General features: G+C 32.9%; 1 protein-coding gene across 17 annotated transcripts in view; it reads right to left on the bottom strand.

Annotated features, from left to right (window-relative positions):
- Positions 1-26462, bottom strand: part of VPS13B (vacuolar protein sorting 13 homolog B) — a 765850-nt gene that overhangs the window by 723551 nt on the left and 15837 nt on the right. For 16 of the 17 annotated variants that reach the window (XR_014236520.1, XM_082364176.1, XM_082364180.1 and 13 more), the window contains exon 3: positions 26319-26462. The exons of the other annotated variant lie outside the window; for it this stretch is intronic. Coding sequence is in view for 15 of the 16 variants with exons in the window: in XM_082364176.1 (XP_082220302.1) it covers positions 26319-26462 (144 nt within the window). In the remaining variant the exon portion in view is untranslated. The remainder of the gene's footprint in view (positions 1-26318) is intronic. 17 annotated transcript variants of the gene reach the window in all.

A 26462-nucleotide genomic window follows, 5' to 3' on the forward strand; every position in this document is an offset into this window, starting at 1 on the left:
ATCATAAATTGTCTATTTCTTTAGTTGGTATCAAAAGAAACCACTTGATAATGTCAAAAAAAATTCTTACATATGGTTTTAGCAAAAGAAGACAATTCAATGGAAGCTTTTAAACATTTTCCATTTGAAAATGCAAAATAAATGGAAAGGGTCTTAATATTCCCCTATTTGTTTATATGTTAAGACCCTTACTATTTTGTGAGTTAAATTAAGAATCCAAGCTGTCTTTTTAATCACCTTTAATGATTAATCTTAATCATCCTCAGAATTCTTGGCATCCTATTTAACGCTGTTCACTGAATTGAATATTGTTCAGATTAGATATAAGGTTTAACTGGGTTTTGATATGGATAACATAAAAACTTCAAAAAACTCATACATATTTTTGAAATTTATACAATGCAAATGAGTACTCTTTTCTTGACTTGATTCAACAAACATTTATATAATGTTTTTATGTGTTAATTGCTGGATTTACAAAGGCAAATTAGATATAATATCTGTTCTCAAAGATTTCAGGATCTATTTAAAACATATATAACCAGTCTACAAGAGTACTTTTTTGTTTGTTTTCAAGTAATAGGAACACAAAGAGTCATTCTATTTGGAAGAACTAGAGAGATGAGGCCGTTAAAACTGAGTGTAGGAATGTTTTAGGTTAAGATTGGAGGCTAAATAGGGGGAAAACTATAAACAGCACATGCAAGAATAATGATTAGTCAAAAAAAAAGCCACAGTATACAATGTTTAAGATGGGAGAACAATACCAGAAGCTAAAGGCATAGACCAGTTCAATAAAAATGAGGTCACATTAAGAACCACAGAGATGTTAACACTTAAAATTTGGTAATTAGAACAGGGGGTGCCAATAACCAAAGGAAAAAAAAAAAGGACATTTAGTAATTGCAGTAGAGGGACAGGAGTGGAAGAAGTAAAAGAGTAGTTCAAAGGGTGAATAACAAGTTAAGATGGAAAAAATAAACATAGATTGCTCTTTCAAGAAGATGGATATTACAAGGAGGAAATAGATGAGGTAGTAAAACGAGGTAAAAGCATCTGACATCATCTTATTCCTTTTGGGGGGATAAAAGAGCACATTCTGCTTGAATGAGAGATGCATATGAGGAGGCAGAGATCAAACATCTCTCCAACACAAAGGGAAACAGATGGTGTACTGTGCACCATCAATTCATTAATCAACAATAAAACTATTTCATAATGCTTAAAAGAATCGTGATAAATTTAGTTTTTCTCTTTTATATATTTGAAGAGAAAATTTCAAGAACAAAAAGAAGGATACCCACTAAATTTACCATTCTAATAGGGTACTAGAGGCAAATAAGAACAATGATAGGACCTCCTTTAGGACACAAAAATTCTTATTCACTACCACACTAAGAGGATTATACAATAATAAAAGATGAATCTTTTACAATATAGCATGGCTTCATATGCTAGTGTGATATATTAGCAAAAGAAAAAATTTCTGTTTGAAACTTCATTACAACAAAAAGTTAAAAATTTACTGTAACAAACAATAAAGGAAATTTTTACATGAATTTATGTTTAAGTTAATAAAAAACAAACTTCACAGCATTTCATTCCACAAAACAGCTTCACTATTCAATCTTTATAATGACATCTTCTGTTATTTTGGGGGATGTTATAGTCTCCAAATACTAAAAGACTACTACTGTGAATAAGACCTTACTGTAATTACTTTTAGTTCAACTTAGATCCTTAAAAATGTCTGTAGTCATACACTTCTGCACAATGTTAATATTAAAAGCACACTATTAATTTTTGAAACATATGGTTGTCTCAAAAGCCCAGAAGTAAAACATATTCATTAAAGTGATGTGAAAAAGTTCCAAGTGAACTGCCAAAACTAGCATAATTATGAAAATATTTAACACTGAAACCATCTGAAATCACATACTGTATATAGATTACAGTGATGTCATAATAAACATTCCAGCCAAAATGCACTAAAACTACTGCAGTCCAATAAATCTGGCATACACGAGATGACAAACATTTTAAAGCAAAAGAAAGAACAAGTTATTTTATTTTTAAAAAGTTATTAGCAGCAAAAAAGGGTAAAGTGCATAGACTAAATATGAGTTTTCAAATAGTTTAAAAAAAAGAACTGAATAAAGTTCCCTACAAACTACACATTTTTATCATTTAAAAGAAAAACAAACTAAATAACTTTATTTGCTTAAACAAAAATTTTAATAAACTTGAAATTTCAGTGTGCCTTAAAAATGGGCATTAATCATGGTACCCATAGGAATATGTACTATGAAACAAACATTACCAAATGTGCAAACATTTCTTTCTTAATTCTGGTTAGGAAATTATGGTTGCATATGTATTATAATTAGAAAATAATCCTTTTGATATTTTTGACTTGTTTTCATTTCAATTACATTTTAATTGCATCAATTAAGTGAGCTTCCATTCAAATCCTGCCCCAACTAAATTAAATTTTAAAAAATAAAGCAAAACAACAGTTATAATATTTACTATTAAAACGGGAATTATTTCCACCATTAGTTTGAGTTCATCATCTGCTTTTAACCAGTATGCATCACTTTGGACTATTACAAATTTTAATTCATTGAAAGCCTCTAATTTCTAATAAAAGAAACTCTGCTCTCAAAAATACCAGCTAAAATGTTTTGAGATAATTTTTAACCCCAAACACATTACAGTTATATCTTTCTGATTTAGGATACAATTTTTCCAAAATGTCTGGTAAGTAGATTTCATGGCAAAAGAATGTTGTCTCTTGGGGACCACATAGCTATTTCTGAAAATACTGCCCTTTGCTCCTCATGAAACAAGCAAGAATGTCATTTCCTTACAAAAGTTCCTAACAGAGGGAAAACATGGCAAACACTGTATGTAAACAGACCCATTACTTTCGTAATGACTGATCATGGGATCATGTTACATACTTTTCACCTGAGCCCTCACAGGGCTAGTCAACTAAAACTGGAAAACCATCAGCTCCCAGATTCACAATAGTATGAATAAGGTTGAGGACAAAACTTAAAACAGGTGACTGAATCGTTCAAAGTCCTTGTTTAAAAACAAAGGTTAAAAGTAAGAAAGAGTTGAAGAAGGAGAAAACGAAAGACAGAAGAAGCCATGTGCCTTATGCTCTTCAGCCGTGTGGCACCAAACCTGGCAAGCAGAGAAGGACTAAGGTTCACCTGGAAGCTCTGGTCACCAAAAGCTCCTGAACAGAGTGTGAGGGCCTTGGAAACGAACCGCTACAAAGCCCTTGGAGACATTCACCTCTATCCCCTCCAGAAGCAGGTATAACGGCAATAGATGCAATAAAGAATCTCTAAAGGTAACTCTACTTCGGAGAGTCAGAGAGCCAAGTCAAGTCAGCAACGCAGAGGTACAACTGGAGAGTGAGCCAGAAAAAACAAAACACTACCTTTTGTGGTAAAAATGGGAATCTCTGGAACCCCTCTACCCTGACAGCAATATTAATAAACTTAATTTTAGCCATAAAAAAAAAAAAAATGCCAAGCCACTCCAGTAAAGGAGTGTATGCCCCCAACCTCTTCACACATCAGCTTAAGCCCACAGAGGAGGCTGCTTCCATCTTCTCTCCCATCAAGGGTGAGGATGAGGGACTATGATAGGCTGGGGAAGAAGAAAAGAGAGCTTATGCTCCCTTGCATTCTTTTACTTGAACCTCCCAAATGCAGGAATAGTTAACCTGACAGGCCAAAGCTTAACATACACTAAGATGTATTAGGCTACATTTTAATAATGAAAGAGATCACTGTACTAACTGTAAACACCTGTGTGATGGAGCCACTCTTCTATCCCTGAGATCCATGTTACTCAGTAACAGGACCAGAGCCATGTTCCCCAGATGATGCAATCACTAGCCATCTCTCCTCTGCCTTCTTTTCACACCCACAGCTAGCCACCTAACCCAGGATACTGCCCAGCCAGAGAACAATCAAACCATGCTGGTTAATAGCACCATATGTTAGAAAAAATTTGTTCTTCATTATTGCCTATGACACCCCTTTCCTTCGTATCAGTAGGTATATATCATATTGCCAACCTCTCCTTCCCTGTTTTTAAACCACTGAATTGAAGTGGTTAGACCCACCCTTAGATTTGGAAGGTGAAATGGGCAGAAATTAAGGAAGGAGAGAACAAAAGTATATACAGAGGCATTCTGGCCTAAGCCACATTCTACCATCTAATATTTACCAAAATTCACTGCGGGGGGACTGGGTGTGTGAACCGATTAATAAAACTGCACTTTGTTTTCTTATATGTGTAACTTCCCTCAAGGAACACCTGATTTTTTTTTTTTTTAAAAAGTATGTGTCAGGCATTTTGAGAGAAAATAGGGAGTACAAATAGATGGTACCCTTATTCTGGTAGCTTTACTTTACCTACTTGAGGAACAATACTTATATGCATAAAAAGGTTAAGAGCAATTCAAGTTAGTCAGCTATTACATATGTCACACACACACCAAAAAAACAGTGAAATTTATTGAGCATTTATATGTGCCAGAACTTTAAGGAGGAGGAGGAAATTAGGGCTTAAGAGGTTCTAAGGTCAAAAAGATACGAAGTAAAAGAGCTGGGATGAATGCCCAGATACATCTGATAGAAAAGTCCCTCGCATTATTACTGATGAAAGGAAAGCAGAGAGAAAGGGAAGAAAGAAGAACGGCAGGCAGAGAGGAAAAGAGACACACAGAAAAAAAAATTTTTTTTATGGCACTTCCAATGGGTCATGTACTACTGACATTACATTCACATCGCTTAATTCTCTGAACAACTCTATGAAGTAGACACTATTCCCCATAAAAGAAGATCCCCATTTAAAGATGAGGACACGAGGCATAAAGAGATTAAATGGGTCAAAATCACACTGCTACTAAATGGCACAATCCTACCTACATTGCTCTATTGCCTCCAGATGAGAGAAGGCCAACTAAACATAGAGTACTAAGCGCCATATATTCTGAGAAGGGAGAGATCACAGTGAGCTACAGCAGTCAGGAAAACATCACAAAGGACATGGTTTGAAAAGACTGGGCCCTGCAAAAAAAAAAAAGAGGGAGGTTGAACAAAAAAAAAAAGGAGGAAAGAAGAAAGCACACATGTCACTGAAAAGAGAATAAGTAGTCCAATTTAGGTAAAATAGAGAGAAATGAAATATTAGGCTGTAAAAAGAAGCTAGAGCAAATAGTCTCTAACATGAGTATCAGTCCAAAATATTTAAGCTTTTTTCTACATACTGACAAGTCAATGAAACTTATGAGTAGGAGATTAACAAGATAAAGTACTTCAGGAAGAAGAATCTCCTGGTAATATGATGAAAAGCAAAATAAGAGATACTATTAATAGGTTTTTATAAAAGTTTAGAAATTAAATGATACAGGAAGTAGAAATGAGAATTTTTTTAAATGCTAGCACCTCAAACTCAGTGTTAAAGCAAAACTCATGAACTCCACAACAGACTCTGTTCCTTTCCCCTAACCCCCATTCCTGAAAAAACAAAAAATAAAAAAGCCCTGTCCTTTACATCCTAATTCAGTCAATGTAGCCACCATTTTCTCAGTCTCCTAAGACTCTTTATATCTGCTCTAATTTTGCAAAATGACACTATAATGAGCTTTTAAAACTTCAGGGTAGAAAGAGAGATGCTTGACCTTGAATTGTACTGGACAGACTCTAAGCTCCAGACTACCCAAAAATAACCAATTGACTTTTTTAATCTAATTTTTAAAGTAAAATAGCAGATTCAATTTTAGATATGTGGCATCTCCAGTGAAGGCACTTCACACCTATATATATGTCCACAACGGAACCAAACATCTACTAGTAAAGATCAAAATAGTAATCAGTTAGACAAAGATTTGGGACTCATTCAAATACAAGTGCTATTTGAAGTTACCATATTTCCAATAAAAAAGAAAGGTAAGGATTTATGCTTCTGAAAATATGGAAGACTAGATAACAGGAAACACTGGATGGGGGTAATGCTAACAATAAAGTAAAAAAAGAAAATTTTAGCTTGGCTCAAGGTGCAAAAACTGGCAAAGGCAGGTGGGCAATAAAGAGCACTGAAACTGGTCTATGTAAGGCAGGAGACCATTACCAGGCTCAGCACCTGAAATCAGTAATGTAGTGAAACTCCCAACTCTTCAAGGAGGCTGAAAAGAGCTACTGCCAACTACTGCCCAGAACTTCATATGAAGCTGCACTGCAAGGGAGTCAGAAGGATAAAACCTTGCAAATGAGAATTGAGACAAGTAACTCTACATCACCCCATATCAACACTGCAGGAGCCCTGAACTGCCAAGATGAGAACTGGCTCTAGACTAGAGACCAGAGGAAGTAAATGGTCTACTAGACTAGAAGGGATGAGCAAAAAAAAGGAAGGGTTGAGAAAGAAAAGATGGTAAAATAAAGACATAGTGATCTCCTATTCAAAATTACCTTACAAACCACTATGCTTTGCCAACATAGCTAAAGAAATCAATGAAATTCAGTCACAATAAAATTAATCTTCTGAAACATGCTTAAAAGATTTTAAAATAGATGTATTAAGATCCTCACAGAGAGATATGAATGAATAAATACCAAAAGACACACACACACACACACACAACACATAAAGACAGTGGGGAGACTGCCCCTCCTTCAGCATGATTTATTATAGAATTATAAAAATTTAATCAACAACAAAAAAAAAAAAAAGAGAAGGAAGAGAGTCCAGAAACAGATCCAGATAGATATGAGTACTTGAAATACCATAGAAGTGGCATTATAAATCAGTGGAAAAGACAGACCACTCAAATCGTACAGGGAGAACTGGTTAGCCACATTCCCACCTCACACTACACATGAAAACACACACACAAGTACACACACACACACATATTCTAATAATTTAATTTCTAATCATTCATTATTAACTTTTTTCAGGAAGACTCCATTTATTTAAGTGCTCAAATTATTTGGTTATTACTTAAAGTATCTGGTAATTTAACACTAAATAAAGATCAACCTTTCTAAATCATAATTTTCAACATACAGATAATATAAATATACACCATAACTATACTGTCCACATTGAAAACGTCAACTCCTTCCTTAACATATATGTCTGTGGGCTCTCTAAATTTAGTAACCACCAACATACAAATTCCTATCATAATAATCAATCTAGAAAAGGCGATTTTTATTTTCTGCTTTTAATTTTAATGAAATTAAATGTCAATTTTAAAATGATCATATACTTTAAAACAGGGTAGGCAAGCTTTTTCTGTAAAAAGCCAGATATATTTTAGGCTTCAAAGCCATATAGACTCTGACCCAGCTACTCAATTCTGTCACTGCCCACTGAAACATGAAAACAGCCATAGACAGGGATTGCACTGAATCTGTAAATTGCCTTGGTTAGTATGGTCATTTTAACAATATTAATTCTTCCAAACCATGAGGACAGTATATCTTGCCATTTGTGTCATCTTTAATTTCTTTCATCAATGCCATATAGCTTTCAGAGTATAACTCTTTTACCTCCTTGGTTAGATTTATTCCTAGGTATTTTATTCCTTTTGACACGAATGTAAGTGGGTTTCTTTTCTTCATTTCTATGATAGTTCATTATTAGTCTACAGAAACAAACAGGTTTTTGTATATTAAGTTTGTAACCTGCAACTTTACTGAATTCATTTATTAGTTCTAATAACCGTTTGGTGGACTCTTTAGAATTCTTTACCTATAATATCATGTCACCTGCAAACAGTGACAGGTTTATTTCTTCCTTTCCAATTTTGATTCCGTTTATTTCTTCTTCTTGTCTGATTGCTATGGCTTGAACTTCCAATATTATGTTGAATAAAAGTGATGAGAGTGGGCATCTTTGTCTTGTTCCTGATCTTAGAGGAAATGATTTCAGCTTTTCACCACTGAGTATGGTGTTGGCTGTGGGTATGTCATATATGGTCTTTATTATGTTGAGGTACACTCCCTCTATACCCATTTTGTTGAGTGCTTTTATCATTAATGAATGTTGAATTTTGTCAAAAGTTTTTTCTGTATCTATTGAGATGATCATATGGTCTTTATTCTTCTATTTGTTAATGTGATGTGTCACACTGATGGACTTGTGGATATCAAACCATCCTTGCATCCCTGAGATAAATCCAACTTGATCATGTTGTGTGATCCTTTTAATGTATTGTTGAATTTGGTTGGCTAATATTTTGTTGGGGATTTTGCATCCACGTTCATCAGTGATACTGGGACAAAAGTTTTTTTCTGTGTGTCTTTCGGTGCAATCCCTATCAAAATACCAATAGCATTTTTCACAGAACTAGAATAAATAAATCTAAAATTTGTATGGAAACACAAAAAACCTCGAATAGCCAAAACAGTCTTGAGAGGGAAGAACAAAGCTGGAGGTATCATACTCCCTGGTTTCAAACTATACTGCAAAGCTTCAGTAATCCAAACAGTATGGTGCTGGCACAGAAAACAGACACTTAGGTCAATGGAATAGAGAGCACAAAAATAAACCCACATTTATATGGTCAATTAATCTATGACACAGGAGGCAAGACTATAAAATCGGGAAAAGCAGGCTCTTCATCAACATCAGTAATCATCAGGGAAATGCAAATCAAAACTACAATGAGATAGCACCTCATACCTGTCAAAATGACTATCATCAAAAAGACAACAAGTAACAAGTGTTGGTGAGGATGTGGAGAAAAGGGAGTCCTTGTGCACTGTTGATGGGATTGTAAATTGGTGCAGTCACAATGTAAAACAGTATGGAGGTTCCTCAAAAAATCAAAAATAAAACTACCATATAATCTAGCAATTTCAATACTGAGTATTTGCCTGAAGCAAACAAAAACACTAATTTGAAAAGATATATGCACCCCAATATTAACTGGAGCATTATACACAATAGCCAAGATATGGAAGCAACCTAAATGTCTATCGATAGATGAATGGATAAAGAAGATGTGGTGTGTGTGTGTGTGTGTGTACACACACACACACACACACACACACACACACACACACACAGTGGAATATTACTCAGCCATTAAAAAAAATGAAATCTTGCCACTTGCAATAACATGGATAGATCTAGAGTGTATGACACAAGTGAAATAAGTCAGACAAAGAAAACAAGTACCACATGATCTCACTTAATCTAAAAAACAAAACAAAACCTAAACAGACTCATAGATACTGAGAACAAATGGGTGGTTGCCAAAGGGGAGGAAGGTGAGGGGTCGGGCAAAATGGGTGAAGGGGATTAAGAGGTACAAACCCCCAGTTATAAAATAAATAAGCCATGGGGATGTAATATGCAGCATAAAGAATATGGTCGATAGTTCTGTAATAACTTTGTATGGGGACAGATCAACACTAAACTTATAGTGATGATCATTTCCTAATGTATACAATTATCAAATCACTGAGTAGTACACCTGAAACTAACATAATGTTGTATGTCAACTATATTTCGATAAAAAATAAATAAAATAAGATAAAACAGCCACAGACAATACTTAGCTGTGTTTCAAAAAACCCTTACTTATAAAAACAGGCAGTAGGCCCATGGGCCATAGTTTCATGACTCCCACTTTAAAACATTTGCCTTAATAAAAACATACAGGATAAACAATTATTCAACCTGAAATTGCTTTGCAACCCAGTGTTTTCATTGTTTTATAAGGCAAGAAACATCAGACCACAAATATATCTAAATTACGAGGGAATCTTATAAAATAGCCCAGGGGGAAAAGCATAAAATTTTTGCTTGGCTATAGTACTGCCAAGAAGACAAGGCATTTCTACTGTTACCCTTTTAACTAATTTCTAATGAAACAATAAAGCTTTAATAAGAGAAAGGAAAGTAATTTTCAGTAAGAAAATAGGCGGAAGAAGATTCTACAGACCCAAGGAAAAGAAAAATATAACATTTCCGAAAAAAAAAATATATCAAAACAGCACATTCTAAACATATGCAAAAGTAAAAGTTAAAATTTGGCCAACATGATAAATAGGATCTAAAACTAACTTGGGGAAAAAGATACATAAGTGTGGGGAAAAAACTAGAAACATCTTCTAATCATATATAAATCCAAAAAAAGAGAAACCCAGGAGCATTCAGTACATAAGAAGAAAAGAATACATTTCAAGATAAATTTTCAGTAAAACACAGTAGAATTTTCTCAATAGTACTATGAATACGTCTCAATAATACTAATGAAGCCAATTGAGATTTTAAATAATTGAAGTAAAGGTTAAAAGAATTAAATTATACACTATAACAATAGTAAGAATTTTAAAATTTTATACTAGCTAAGTATTCAGATTATAATGATTCATTTCACTTTTGCTATGAAGGGGACTTTGGCCGTAGAGCTATAGTATGAATGTGCTGTTTTAAAAAAAAAAAAAAAAAGGAAAAAAACCTGAAGAGCCATGATGTTTACTATATCTCTGTTTAAATAAGAAACACTTGTTTATTTTGTAGTTGAAATCCCTTAACATCTATTCTATACTTGAATGTCCATCCATATTCACAGATACTTTAAACAATAGTTAAGAAAAGATCTAAATACTTTAACTGTTATAAGACAACAATATATTCTTATCTATTAAGAAATTAAAATTTATATATAAAATAAACTTATTTTTCAGAAAACATACTCTTTAACAGTTTAAAGTTTGGCTCATTCAAAAATAAGAAAAGAATAATAATATTTTGTTTCCTAAGGTATATCCAATCTCTTATTGGCTTTTCTTTGATGCATTAGAAAATCCTCTGTTAATCTGAACTACTTAATAGGACCCTAAATAACATTTTCCCCCTTTTTCTTGGCATTGCATTTGCATTGTAAATATTAGAAACATTTTATTTACAGTCAACAATGATAATTCCTATCTTCCCTATAAAACAAATGCAATTCAGAGGTAAATAATGGTTCTACTAAATAAGATAACTAAAGCTGAGAATGAGCTCTAACTTGGAGGGAAGTTTATATTTAGACAAGTTGAGGCAAACAGTAAAACATGCCTGAGCTAAACAGTGCAACAGTGTTGGAGGTGTGAGCCTAGCCTTCGGGAATAGTGCAACAACTAAGGAGTGCTGATCATCATCAGTACCTCTGTGTATGCAGATGTACAAAATAACCATCAACACCAAACAAGATTCACTCCTTAAAATTATTCCATTTTTGGACAATGTGGGCAAATTTAATTCTTCACCAATAAGATGGCAAATCTGAATATTATAGTATTTACAATCATCTTAAACTGGAAAACCAAAAATTAAGATTTACTAGGACTACTAACAAATAGATGACTACAGAACTTTGAAAGAATAGTTCAATTAGAGTGGTGAGGGAAGAAGCCATATTACAGTGAGTTAATGAATAAGTGGATGTTGAGTAACATGAGACAGGAAAAGACTCCATTAGGTCTAGACATGAAAAAAAAGAGCCTGGAAATAATAAAGTAGAATGAAGGTGGTAAAGGGTCAAAAGAAAGAAAGCACCTGCTATATTCAGGATAGTCTGCACAATGCACAGGAGATAAAAGTTGTTAACGGTGGGAAAAGAAAGAGTCCTTGACTTCAGAATATTTATTATTTATAAAGGAGTATTTTTAAAAGCAAACAAGACGTAAGCTGTAAAATAATATTGAGAGTAACTAATTATTATGGGTACAGCAAGGCAAAAGCTTTATATTCATTGTTCATAATCACAAACATCCTATAAGATACTGTTATTCTCATTTAACAAATTAGAAAAATAAAGTTCAAAATTTTTTGACAAATAATATTAGAGAGTTTGTTAACAAAGTGTTTAAAGAGTTCATAGAAGGAAGCAATTACTTTAAGCTATTTATATTGCTCTTACTAAGATCTTTTCATCTTCTAACTGTTGGCCATCTTTCTCTCATTCCAACTCTTGCTATTATTCTCTTTTGAAAACAAAGTAGACACAGCTGCTATTAGAAAAGCCCAACCATAAGCAGATAAGCAGAAATAACCCCAAAGGTTAAATCCAGAAGTCAGAGTTTTTAAGCAAAGAAAGTAGCAAAGACTTTTTCAAACAAACAAAAGCTGAAAGAATTTGTAGATATGAAATGCACTACAAAAACTATTTCTAGAAGTTCTTTAAGCTGAAGTAAAATGCTGCTAGATTAAAACCTTTGATCTACATACAGGAATGAAGAGTCCGGAAATAACTATGTGGGTAAATACAACAGACACTTTTTGTTTTTTAATTTCTTAAAAATCAATTAATTGTTCAAAGCAATCATAACTATGATGATGATGAAGACGATGATGATGATGTAGTCCTGGGGTCCGTAACATATATATAAGAGTTATAACAACACCGGCACAAATGATGACAGGGTATAAAGAGAATCATACTGTTGTAAGCATACTAAAGGAGAATACTTACATTATCCATTTAGTATATTATTATTCGAAAGTAGACAATGATAAGTTAAGCATGCATACTGTCAACCCTAGAACAACCACGAAATAAGAAAATGAAGAGTTATAGCAAAAAGCCAATAATGAAAATAAAATGGAATGCTAAAATATACTCAACTAATCAAAAAAAAAGGCAGGAAAAAAGAAAAAAGGAAGAAAAATTAAATGGGACAAATAGTAAACAAATAAAAAATTAGACTTAAACCTGAACATACGGAAAATGACATAAAATGTGAATAATCTAAAACACTACAATTAATAGGCAGAAATTGTTATTCAGACTAGTAAAACCCAATTATAATCTGACTATAGAAAACTAAGAACAGATATAGGCTCAGTACAGTTTCTAAAGATAAGATACCTTAAGTTTCAAAAAGAAAATCAAGGCAAAAATGAACCAATTCAAGAAAAAAAAAATTAGCAGCATCTAATAATCAAAACAAAAATCAGAGAACCGTTGCATTTTATGGATTAAAAGGGAACCTATAGACCTTGTGAACCAAACAGAAATAAAAAACTAGAAGTTGCAGTCTGTGTTCTTCATTATCTTTACTTCCAGATAACACATTGAGATGGCTTAATGCTAACAGGAGGAAAAAGAACTTACAACTACCAGCAAGTTGCAAAGTCTCAAACCAGCTTTTTTTTTCCCCCCCCCTAGCATTCAGACATATAAATTATAGTGTCCACAGCATTGAACACTATAATTAAGGTTGTACTGGCACTTCTATTACAACCCCATATTTTCATTCATTCATAACATTCTTAGAAAGTCCTTCATGAAACTAAAAGCCTTCCTTTCTTATCTCAATCCCAATTTTTCTTCTTTCTAAGTTAGAAGACCTATGAGAGAATAAAAATACCTCTTACAGCTGAAAAAAGAAAATAAAAGTCTTCCCAAGGATAAAACAAATACAACAGAACCCCCCAAAAACATTCAGAATGGCAAACAAGAATTAAAACTTCCTTACTGTTAAAAAAAAAATTATTAAACCAAAAAAATCCACCTTACGCCAAGTTTGGTTTTCACGTGGCACAAATTTCAAGCTTATACATGACATGATAAAAGATTCTACAGTTTAAATATATATATATATTAAGAACTCGATCTTTATAACACATAGCTATTTTCCCAAACAGCTTAACTAAAAAGAGTGTTCTTTCTACTACTTCTGATTAGGAGGCTTTAGACAAAGGTAGAAGTTCAAGAAACCATGATTTCTTCTGTTCCTGAATTTTTAAGGCATAGAATACAGTTTGAAACACATTTACCTTCATCTTCATTCATCCACAAGTTATTTGTGGATGTTCCTGGTTTTTGGTTTTTTATTTCCTTTTCAATAATGTTTTTAAATTACTCAAGTTATTTCAGCTCAAAAACAAACCTAAATCTAAAGCAAAGTATTTTACCATCTGGTGGTTCTAAGACTACAGACAACATTTCTATGCTAAAATTACAATCATAAGCTACTCATGATATAACATTTTTTCCTTAAAACATTCAAGAGGAGAGAAAGGTTTTGTCCTCCCATTAACCACTATATCCTCATTATTTTGTACAGTACTATGGCACTCGATAACAATTTGCTGAATGAACTTTTCAACGTTTCCTTCAAATAAAGGAAAATATACTAAAATGATAATTTTGTATGTGACTTACCCACAATGAATAATGTCTCCTTCATATATTAATCTTTGGTGAGATTTAATTACTAATTATGTTAGTATATGATGAGCTTGACAGACAGGTCTTCAATTTGTAAAAAGAATCTAAGTTAACACAACAATCCATCCCAATCATCCTAAACCAAAATTTCAGAAGTCATTCTAGAACTTCCTCTCTGCGTTTTCCTCCAGAATCTGTCCCCAGCTCTATATGCCCACAGCCAATGACTTAGTTCCATCTAGGCCCCATCACTTTTCCCCTAGAATATGGCAAAATGAGCTTAACTAATTATCTGAAATCACCTCCTCCAATCTATTCCTCAACTTTGAAAAGCCTGTCAACTTCCTGTATTACAAATTCAATCAAGTTGCTTACTAGCTTAAAATAATTCAGTGGCTCCCTACTCTCAACTCTCTACACAAGGGTCCTCAAAGTTTCTGATTTCAGGACATTTCACCCTCTTAAAAATTACTGAGAGCACCAATGACCTTTTGTATAAATGGGTTACATCTACCCATATTTACCATAGGAGAAATAAAAAAGGAGAAAAAAGTTTAAATATATGCTTTTAAAAATAAGAAAACCATCACATTAACATAATTATAAACAAATTATAAAACTTTAAGTTTTTGCTTTTTATGAAAAATAGCTATATTTTCCAAAACAAAAAGAAAACTGGTAAAAAGAATGGAATTATTTTATTTTACATTTTAAAAAATCTGGCCTAATAGAAAACAGTTGGATTCTCATATTTGCTTCTGCCTTCAATCTACCACAGTGTCACACATCAGGTAGCCTCTGGAAAATTCCACTCTACACTCATAAGAGAATGATGATGAAAAAAGTAAATCATGACCTAGTGGTCTTCAGATCACACTTTGAAAACCATTGGACTACAGTAAACTTCAAACCCTCTTATAAATTGCACATAAGTTTATGATCTGAGAGACTCAGATTTGAGTCTCACTACCCACAGTGCAGCACAGAGAGACAACAAGATAAATATGAAAGATAAGGGATACAAAGGATAGACTGAGAAGTTGTAATGTGTGTAAAACAAGTTTCAGAAGGCAAAAATAGAAAGAATAAGACAGAATTAATATTCAAAGAGATAAAGATTTTTCAGAAGTTATCAAAAACATAAATCCATAGATATAGGAAACACAATAAATCTTAAAAAGGATAACAAAAAAGAAATTCACTCCTAGAGGCATGATCATGAAACTGAAGAACAGCAAAGACATTTGATAAAGATCTTAACTACAACTAAGGGAAAAAAAAGACACGTTTTACAATAAAATGGTAACACCACTAATATATAAAAATATCAACAGCAAAAACAGAACCAATTCAAAAGTGGAGTTAATATTTTCAAAGCACTGAGAGAAAATATCCACCAACCCGATGCAACCAAATAGACTATCAATGAGAGAGACTACAATAAAGACTTTTTAGACAATGAAAATTTAATGTTTACCACTAAGAGAATCTTTTGTAATATTTTTTAAAGTACTTCATAAAGGTGGAAATTAAACCCAGAAAGAAGTGAGATGCTAAAAACAGCAAACCAAGAAAACTGATAAACAGGCAAATAAGACCAAATAAGTATTCATTACACAAAGAATAATAACAACAGCAATTAATTTGGGAGGTATAAAAGTAAAATGAAACTAAAATTCTGGATAATAACAGCATATAAGATGGAAAGAAGATAATAAGTTAAAGCCTTCTGAGATCCTCAAAACTGATTAATAGGAAGGAGTAAAGTTAGTATAACAACAATTTAAAGTTTAGGTATACACAGTAAAAATTTCACAGTAATCACTACTAAAAGGACAAAAACAGAAGTATAACTTTAAAACCAATGGAATACACAAAACTGAATCTAAAAAGCACAATCAATCCAAATAATACAGAAAAAAGGAAAATTGCATTAAAAAGGAGAGAAATATAGAAAACATAAAATAAGACAGTGAAAGCAGTCCAACTATTTAAAAGCAATGGAAAAAAATCAGAGTGAAAAGAAAACAAATGTGTCAATCTAAAAATGTTCATATATGTTGAAAGTAAAAAAAGAAAGCCAGACGTAAAAAACAAATGGGGAAAATCATAAATAAATCCCCAAAAAAGAGCTAATACTAAAAGAGGTGAAAAAAATTAAGAAAATCACCAACACCTTAATGAGAAAACAATAAGGGACACAAAACACCTCACAAAAAAGGGAAACAACTAAAATACACAGGCAAAGTTCAACTTCCATAGTAATGAGACAAATAAAAATTAAAACAACAAACCAATACTGTTCACATCATCAAATCTCAAAAATGCTTTTTTCCTTTAATATGATACACATTGTTCATAAAGATTTGGTAAAATGTACACTTCTAATCTGCTGATGGAAGAGTTAACTAATAAAACCCTTTGTAAAGCAATTTGGCAATATCTGTTCCAAAAACAAGCTTTTAAATAATCATATCCAGGAATTCTACTTCTGGAGATTTACCCTAAAGACAAAATCCTGAAAATTGAAAAATCACTGTGCACCAGTTACTACAATCAAATTTCTACTACTAAAAACTTCACATTTCTAATACTGAAAAATTATATACCCTGATACAGTCATTCCTCAATATCTATGGGGGATTGGTTCTAGGACCCCTGTGGATAACAAACTACGTAGATATTCAAGTCCCTTATATAAAATGGTGTAGTATTTGCATATAACCTACTCACACATCCTCCCATACACTTTAAATCATCTAGATTACTTATAATACCTAATACAATGTAAATGCTATGTAAACAAATAGTTGCTGGTGCAGGGCAAATTCAAGACTTGCTTTTTGGAACTTTCTGGAATTTTTTTCCTGAGAAATGCAACAGAAAACTGAAAGTATTTGTATTTAATTTCTGATTACCTTAATTGAATTTTTTTGGTAGATTTGCCTCTATCAACAAATTTGTTTATGTGAATATTAAACTTATTCGAAGTTCTCTAGAGAGTATGGGAAAGCCAGAGGCAACATATAAATTTTGTGCAATTCATCTAAGTGGATAACTATATAAATAATGAAGAATTGAATTTTCCTATGGATTTTTATAAGGACAAAATACATTTTATACTTATACTAAGCTTGAAGTAAAGGATATTCTAGTTTACCAATATATTAATGGAAATTGAGCATCTAGACTTTATTGATAAGATAATGAAAATGGTGCTCAGAAAAATCATTCTCATCTATTACCCATGTCCATGAATGAACTGCTTACTATATTTATATAGATGCTACAGTAATCAAGACAGTGTGATTCTGAGGAACTACAAATGATTCAGGGTAGCTGAAATATGAGAGAAAAGAAAGTGATTCCAGAGGCCAGGCTGAAAAAATTGAGAAGAACTGTGAAAGCAAAAGGACGGTAGCCATTAAGAAATTTTAAACACAGTAGTATCAATCCAGTTTACATTTGAGAAATATCATGCCCAGAGGCAGTGTAAAAAAAAAGGTTTGGAGAGAAGTACCAATGAAGACTGAAAAGAAATATTCAAGAGATAATGTAACAGTAGAATCCAGAGTTGGATGAAAGTTAAGCATGTTTTCAGGGTTTCTAGTTTGGATTAAAGGTAAAAAGTGGAATTTTTCACTGAAATAGGAAATATATAAGGAGGAACAGATTTGAGGTTTAAGATAAATTCAGTTTGGAACATTCTATGCGACATGTAAGTAAAGGTCCATTTTGCTCTTGGTGTTGGAGCTCAGGGGCAAAAAAAAGAGACTGGACCCTAAAATAGCATTTTATGAATAAATAGCATATAGTGATAACTAAATCCACTAGGAATAAAATTACCCAAGGAGAGACAAGGACTAAAATAATGAAAGCCTGGGAAACTCCAATTAAAAATCTGGGATGGGTAGCAGAAATGAAGTCACAAGAGGAGCCAGAGAAAGGGTGCCAGAGAGACAGGAAAAGAATCACAGAAGCCGCAAAAGTGAAGTTTTCAGAAAGAGACCAAAAGCATCAAATATAACAACTGAGTGAGGATTAAAAAAGATAAATGAAAAGTGTCCACTGGATTTTGCAACAATGATGTTCCTAATGACCTCTGCCAAAGTGTTTACAATGGCATCATGGAGCCAGATTCAGTGAAGACGTATAAATATTAACTTGTAAATTTAAAAGGGATGGAAGAGCATATAGATTGGAAACAAACAAAACTCTCTCTACCTGTAGATGACATGATTATCTAGATAAGAAATCCCAAGAAATCTATGAAAAAAAACCTCCTGTAATTAACAAATGAAGCAAAGTTGCAGAACACAAGATCAATACACAAAAATCAACTGCATAACAATGAATAACTGGAAACCAAAATCAAAACCACAATAACATTTATAAATGCTCCAAAGAAAATAAAATATTTAGGTATAAATCTAATAAAACATATATAGGATCTACATGCTGGAAAAACATAATGCTGATGAAAGACAGCAAAGAAAATCTAAATAATTGGAGAGACACTGTGCTCATGGATTGGAAGACAATATGGTGTCATAAGATGTCAATTGACAAAAGATGTCAATTCTCCCCAAACTGACCTATACATTTAAGACAATTTCTGCCAAATCCTAGCAAGATTTTTCTAAACAAGCTTATTCTAAAATTTATCTGGAAAGAAGACTATTTCAAATAGCCAGAAACAATTTTGAAGAAGAATAAAGTAGGAGGACTCATTCTTCCCAATGCTAAGCCTTACTATATAGCTACGGTAATCAAGACAGTGTGATACTGACACAAGGATAGATATATTAATCAAAGGGACAGAATAGGGAACCTAGAAACAGACTCATATAAACATGCCCAACTGATTTTTGACAAAATGGCAAAAGCAATTCAATGGAGAAGGTGCAATCTTTTCAACAAATGGTACTGAAACAAGTGAACATCCACAGGCAAAAAGATGAATTTCAAACTAAACCTCATACCTTATATTAAAATTAACTCAAAATGGATCACAGATTTAAATGTAAAACTATAAAACTTTTAGGAAAAAACACATAAGAACTTTATGATCTTCGGCTAGGCAAAGAATTCTTAGCTCTGACATTGAAACCACAATGCATAAAAGGAAAAATTAATAAACTGGACCTAATCAAAACAGAAACCTTTCACTTTGTAAAAGGCCTTGGTAAGAGCATGAAAAGACAAATTACAAATTGAAGCTATTTGCGAACCACATAACTGACAGACAGATCTTAGGTCTAGAATATATAAAGTACTCTCAAAATCAGAAAATGAGCATAAGACAAGAACAGATATTTCACTAATACATGTGGCAAATAAGCATATGAAAAGGTGTTCAACATCATTATCCATATGGAAAATGCCAATTAAAACCACAATGAGACATCACTACATACTTATCAGAACGGTTAAAATTAAAAATAATGACAATACCAAATGCTAGTGAGGATACAAAAAAAACTAGATCACTCATACACTGCTCATAGGAATGAATAGTGGGTATAGCCACTCTGGAAATTAGTTTAGCAATCATTTTTAAAAATAAAAATGAAATTACCTTGTAAAATTCCTTCTACAAGGCATAGAAATCTGTACATAAATGTTCACAGTAGCTTTCTTTGTAATACCAAAAACTAGAAACTACCAAAAGGTTGTTCAATGGGTGAATGGTTAAACAATCCATGGTATAAATATATCCATACAGTAGAATACTACTCAGTAATAAAAAGGAACAAACCACTGATACACACACCAACTTGGTTGAACTTCAAGGGATTTATATTAAGTGAAAAAAATCTATGCTCAAAATATTACATACTGTATGATTCCATTTATATTTGTTATTTTTGAAATAAAATTATATAAAATGAGGACAGGTTAGTGGTTGCCAGGGTTCAGGAGGTAGGGAAAGTGATAGTAGAGTTAAAAGGAGTAGCACAAGGAAGCCTTGTTATGGTGATATACTTTTATATCTCAATCATGGTGGCAATGGTTTCACAAAACTACATGTGATGAAACGCAAAAAACAAAACAAAAAGGCAGCCAAACAACTGTATTTGCAAACAATATATCCGATAAAGGGTTAATACCCAAAATACACAAAGAATTTATGTAACGCAACATCAAAAACAACGAACAACCCAATTAAAAAAATAGGCAGAGGACCTGAACAGACATTTTTCCAAAGAAGATATAAAGATTGCCAACAGACACATGAAGTCTGCTCAACATCATTAATCATCAGGGGAATGAAATTATCAAAACCACAATGAGATATCACCTCACACCTCTCAGAACAGCTATTATCAAAAAGACAACAAATAACACGAGTTGGTAAGGATGTGGAGAAAAGGGAACCCTCATGTACAGTTGTTGGGAATGTTAGTTGGTACAGCCACCATGGAAAACAATAAGGAAGTTCCTCAAAAAATTAAACTACCATATGATCCAGGAATCCCACTTTTCCAAAGAAAACAAAACACTAATTTGAAAGGATATATGCACCCCTATGTTCATTGCAGCATTATTTACAACAGCCAAAATATGGAAGCAACCTAAGTGTCCATCAATAAATGAATGGAGAAAATGTAGTACATACACACATACACGAAATGAAATATTACTCAGCCATAAAAAAGAATGAAATCCTGCCACATGCAACACCATGGATGGACCTAGAGGGCATTATGCTAAATGAATAAATCAGAGAAAGACAAATACCATATGATTTCACTTATATGTGGAATTCAAAAACAAAACAAGTTAACAAATATAACAAAATTGAAACAGACACAAAGATACAGAGAACAAACAGGTGATTGCCAGAGGGGAAGGGTGTGGGAGAAAGAATGAAGAAGGTGAGGCAGATTAAGAAGTACAGATTTCCAGTTATAAAATAAATAAATCAAGGGGATATAATGTACAGCCTAGGGAACATAGGCAGTAATACTGTAACAATTTGTATGGTGACAGTAACTAGACTTACCCTGTGATCGTTTTGTAATATACAAAAATATAGAATCACTATGTTGCCCACCTGAAACTAATATAATAAGTTAACTATACTTCAATTAAAAATAATTAAATTTTAAAAAGAAAAATACATATGAAAGTAAATATCAATCTCACTGGTAAAGGTAAATATACAGTAAATGCAGTGGATTAATTACTTATAAAGCTATGATGTGTGAAGGTTAAAAGACAAAAGTAGTAAAAATAACTATAACTACAATAATTAGTTGAGGGATACACAAGATAAAAAGATGTAAAATGTGACATCAAAAACATAACACATTGTGGGGGATAAAAATGTAGAGCTTTAGAATGCATTCAAACACATGTTGTTATCAACTTAAAATAGGCTGTTATAAACATATGCTGTTATATATAAGCCTCATGGTAACCACAAAGCAAAAACCTACAGCAGATATGCAAAAGATAAAGGAAGGATTCTAAGCTTACCACTAAGACAGTCATCAAATCACAAATGAAGAGAGAAAGAAGAAAGGAACTACAAAACAGCCAGAAAACAATTAACAAAATGGCATTAAGTACCTACCTATCAATAAATACTTCAAATGTAAATGGACTACATTCTCCAATCACAAGAAATAGAGTGGTGAAAGGATAAAAAGCAAGACCTAACTATATGTTGCCTACCAGAGACTCACTTCAGATACAAGGACACAGACCAAAAGTGAAAGGATGGAAAAAGATATTCCATTCAAATAGAAACATTTAAAAGAAAGCTGGGGTAGCTATACTTATATCAGACAAAATAGACTTTGAAACAAAGATGGTAGTAAAAGAAAAAGAAGGGCATTACATAATGATAAAGGGGTCAATCCAACAAGAGGATGTAATATTTGTAAATATTTATGCACCCAATATAAAGCGATTCCCTAGGGGAAGTAAAGACGCTACTCATAATTTATAGGGAACTCTAAGTCTCATTTTTCATAGAAGGAATCTACAGACAGAATCTAGACTACGCTATCTGCTAGTATCATCACCACCATCACTAACCTGTAGTAGTGCAAGTGAGGGAATCAATAATAGTACAATAAATTCCACAACCTAAGTCAGCAATTCTGAGCCCTTACTCAATGTGTGAAAAGGCAGTTGTTTTAGTCCATTTGGGCTGCTATAACAAAACACCACAGACTGGGTAGCTAATAAACAACAGAAATTTATTTCTCATAGTTCTGGAGGCTAGGAAGTCCAAGGTCAAGGTGCCAACCTGGTCTGGCGAGGGCCCTTTTTCTGGTCCACAGCCAGTTCCTTTTCATTGTATCCTCACGTGGCAGAAGTGGTTAGGGATCTCTCTGGAGCCTCTTTTAAAAGGTACTAATGGGGGCTTCCCTGGTGGCACAGTGGTTAAGAATCCGCCTGACAATGCAGGGAACACGGGTTCGAGCCCTGGTCCGGGAAGATCCCACATGCCGTGGAGCAACTAAGCCCGTACACCATAACTACTGAGCCTGCGTTCTAGAGCCCGCAAGCCACAACTACTGAGCCCATGTGCCACAACTACTGAAGCCCGAGCGCCTAGAGCCCGTGCTCCACAAGAGAAGCCACCGCAATGAGAAGCCCGCGCACCGCAACAAAGAGCAGCCCCCGCTCTCCACAACTAGAGAAAGCCCGCGCGCAGCAACGAAGACCCAACACAGCCAAAAATAAATAAATAAAATAAATAAATTTATTAAAAAATTAAAAATTTTTAAAAATAAATAAAAGGCACTAATCTCATTCATGAGGTCTCCACTCTCATGACAAGCATCTTCCCAAGGCCCCACTTCCTAATACCATCATCTCTGGGGGTTAGGACTTCAACATATGAATTTGGGGGGGACATATTCAAACCACAGCAGCAGTCAACCAGATTAATCCAGCCTCAGATAAGAGAATTAAAGTGTTAAGAAAATAAATAAATAAAAGGCCATGTAAATATTGTTAATAGCCTTAGCAAAACTTCCAATAACCAATTTCCACCACATCAAAACATGCAAGGAAAGAGGACAGGCAAGATTGCTCTGTAACTCCAAGCATTAAAAAGCACATATTGTGTTGGCCAAAGAGTTTGTTCAGTTAATGAATACGTTGTTCAATAAAGTTCCAGGTGAAAATGAAAAATGTTTTTACTTAAAACCAAATGAACTTTTTGGCCAACCCAATACATTAACATAAAGCTTAGTTTTTTTATCTCAAGTTTTGAATGGTACTTATAGTTTTGGTTTAGGTTCAAAAGATTTTTTAAAGTTTGTTTGTTTGTTTGTTTTTATGAATAACAAGTATCACTTCTATAAAGAGCCTTACAAGTGGTTACATTTATTAGGTCAAAAGATTTTGAAAGTTTACTTTCTAGGTGGCACAAAGGCCAGAATAAATTAGTACTTTAAAAATAAATTTACTACTCTCTTTAGGTTGAAGAAGCTTTTTGCAAGACTTATTATTAACACAATGAGCAGAGAAAACATACACAATCAAAGAATAAAAGAACTATATAGCAAGTCTTGCCCTAGTTTACAGGTGAGGCCCACAGAGGATAAACAAAAATATGCAAAAGGAGAGGAGCGCGTAGTTAAATGTAAGTTACTGGTAAGGTTTTCATTCTTGAGCCATATGCTGGGCCCACAAGTATTTATTAGATTAGACTAGAGTGGACAAAACTAGCTAAATAAACAAGTCAGACCTGGACCACTAGTGATAATGTGTCATCAATCAAATTCTGTGTCTCAAGTCCAAAAAAGAAAAAGAAAACAGTTCAAATCTACAGGATCTAAAGGTGGGTATGACTGACACAGATATGTCTCTCAGAGTAAATAGCATATTTACTAAGTGAAATATCAATATATTAAACTAATTCAGACTGGACATCAAGGTGACTTTATCTTACCTAACACAACAACTTGGTCACCTGCGCATCAAAAAAACTCTATAATTAAAAATGATCACAAAGACATGTTAAGGAAGTATACTATAACTATTATCAAAAGAGTCATAATCATTATAAATCTCTTTTTCTAAGTAGCTTTTGTGGAAATTATATAAATACCTTGCAATGCTTTTCAGTGCATTGACGAGTAAAATAAAAATCAACAAATGTTAGAATTTAATTGAACTTTACAAACTACACATGCCTTCTTATCAAGAAATTCAGCAACTGTTTTTTTATAATGACGTTTTCTGAATAAACCTCAGATTTCTAACTTTTAAATTTCATTTTATTACATTCTCATACAATATTATTTTTAACAGATTCATACCTATAACTCTAAAAGGCCACTTCATTTAACCTACCATCCCACACTAATTTTATTTAGAAAATAAGTCTTTTCTTCATTGTGCATCTATAATTTGAAATAATATAAATCAAATATGGGCTTACTCAATTTTACTAACACATACATAGTTTTTTAACTTAATTTCCTATTATACTAATCAAAGCTTAAAATAGGAAAATAAACTATTTTAAAATGTGTTTCATCTATAATGTTTTTACTAAGAAATTAATTCCAATCACTAGCATAAACTCAAGTATAACTCTCCAGGGGTGTACAATGCTGAATAATTTGTCCAAATGTCAACTGCAATTTTCAAAAATCCTTTCTACCTCAAAATTTTAAACATCTGTAAAAAGTACTTGTTTTGAGAGTGGTTTACATTCATGACACTTGACCTTTTGCTGTACACACCACAAAATTCAAGTCTCAAATACCATATAAGCAGGAAATCTGATCATTCCTGCAGTAGCCATCTGCATGGTCCAATATCAAATATTAGTTCTAGGTTACACTAAGTCATGTGTTACAAATCTTTTTCTGCAGCCTCTATAATTAGTTGTAATTTGCCTCTTTTAAAATGTGTTTCTTATGGGACATCTGGCCTTGAAACTTCCACCTTCCCATTGAAAAAACACTTAGTGTCTGGATTTTTTTTTTTTTTCACTTAATATGGAGCACTGCATGGGTGGTATAACCAAGTCCAGACTTCTTAAAAAAAAATTAAATTCCAGGAACAGATGATGATTAAGAACCATTTAAGTATTACCAAATATAAATGTAAAATAAAACTTTGTTGCACATAACTACAGATTTCTAAATCAATCTCCCAGATATTTAAAGTTCCCAAAATAAATTTTAATGAGAGTATAGCATTAGTCTACTCACTTCCAGGAACTACATTAGTTAAGTTAAATTGGATAATAAAGGTTTGGAATTAGAGATTTCACAGAAAGAAAAACAGTTGTGAGCCCAGTAGGTTCATATGACGCTCAAAGTATCTACTGCAAATAGGAAATGATTTTAGCAATTTATAAATAACCTTTACTCATTTCACAGAGATTGAAATTTAATAATACTCATCAATTCACTTGGTTCTAGAAAGACTTCCTTAAAACTGAAAATTAAACACGGGCTAAGGAAAAAGTAATAAAAATGAAAGACAGAGACACTACTTTTATACAGGATAAAAGTGGAAAAATTCATCACAATATGCTGTTGTCCAGACCTGTTTGCTGCCTAGATTAGAAAATTTTTGGTAGAAACTCCTTAAAATCACTATTATACCTTAACAAAAACACTGAAAAGAAATGTAACATGGGTCAGAGAAGAAAGAAGTCAGAAAAAAATCAGTTTCTGATGACAAAACTTCAAAGACACAGTGAAATTAGGTATGAAGGGAAATTCAATATATTTTCATCTTCTCAAAAAATAACCTGAGAATTTTCCATCTCATTTAGAAATGTCACTTTGCAAAAATTCAAAAACCTTCACCTAAAAATTGGACACAATCAGGCCCCATTTCTAGCAGATATAGGTAATAAGCAATATGTATAATCCCTATTAAGGCTATGATCAGATTAAGTAAAATGAGTATGAAAATAACCATTAGGATGTTTTATCCAAATTTAAGAAAACCCTTTTGCAATTAATTATGTTACTTTGATAGGTATGTAAAAAAAAATTAAGTGTATGAGCTAAGATTTGTTTATGTAAAACCTGACACATCCCAAAAGTTAAAAAAATATCAAATACTAATAACTATTAAAATTGGTTAACATAAACAACTAAGTTCAATAATTTCTTACCTGTATTCCATCTTTAAGTTTCAAAATACATTCCATTGTATTGATGGTAATTACCACTGGTTCTGAACCCAGTTTTGTCCATGGTACATGGATCCTCAGTTCGTGAATATGTCCACTTAAAAAAGTGAATGGTAATTTCAATTC

This window comes from Balaenoptera borealis (assembly GCF_965194805.1).
Source record: "Balaenoptera borealis genome assembly, chromosome: 17".
NCBI lineage: Eukaryota > Metazoa > Chordata > Mammalia > Artiodactyla > Balaenopteridae > Balaenoptera > Balaenoptera borealis.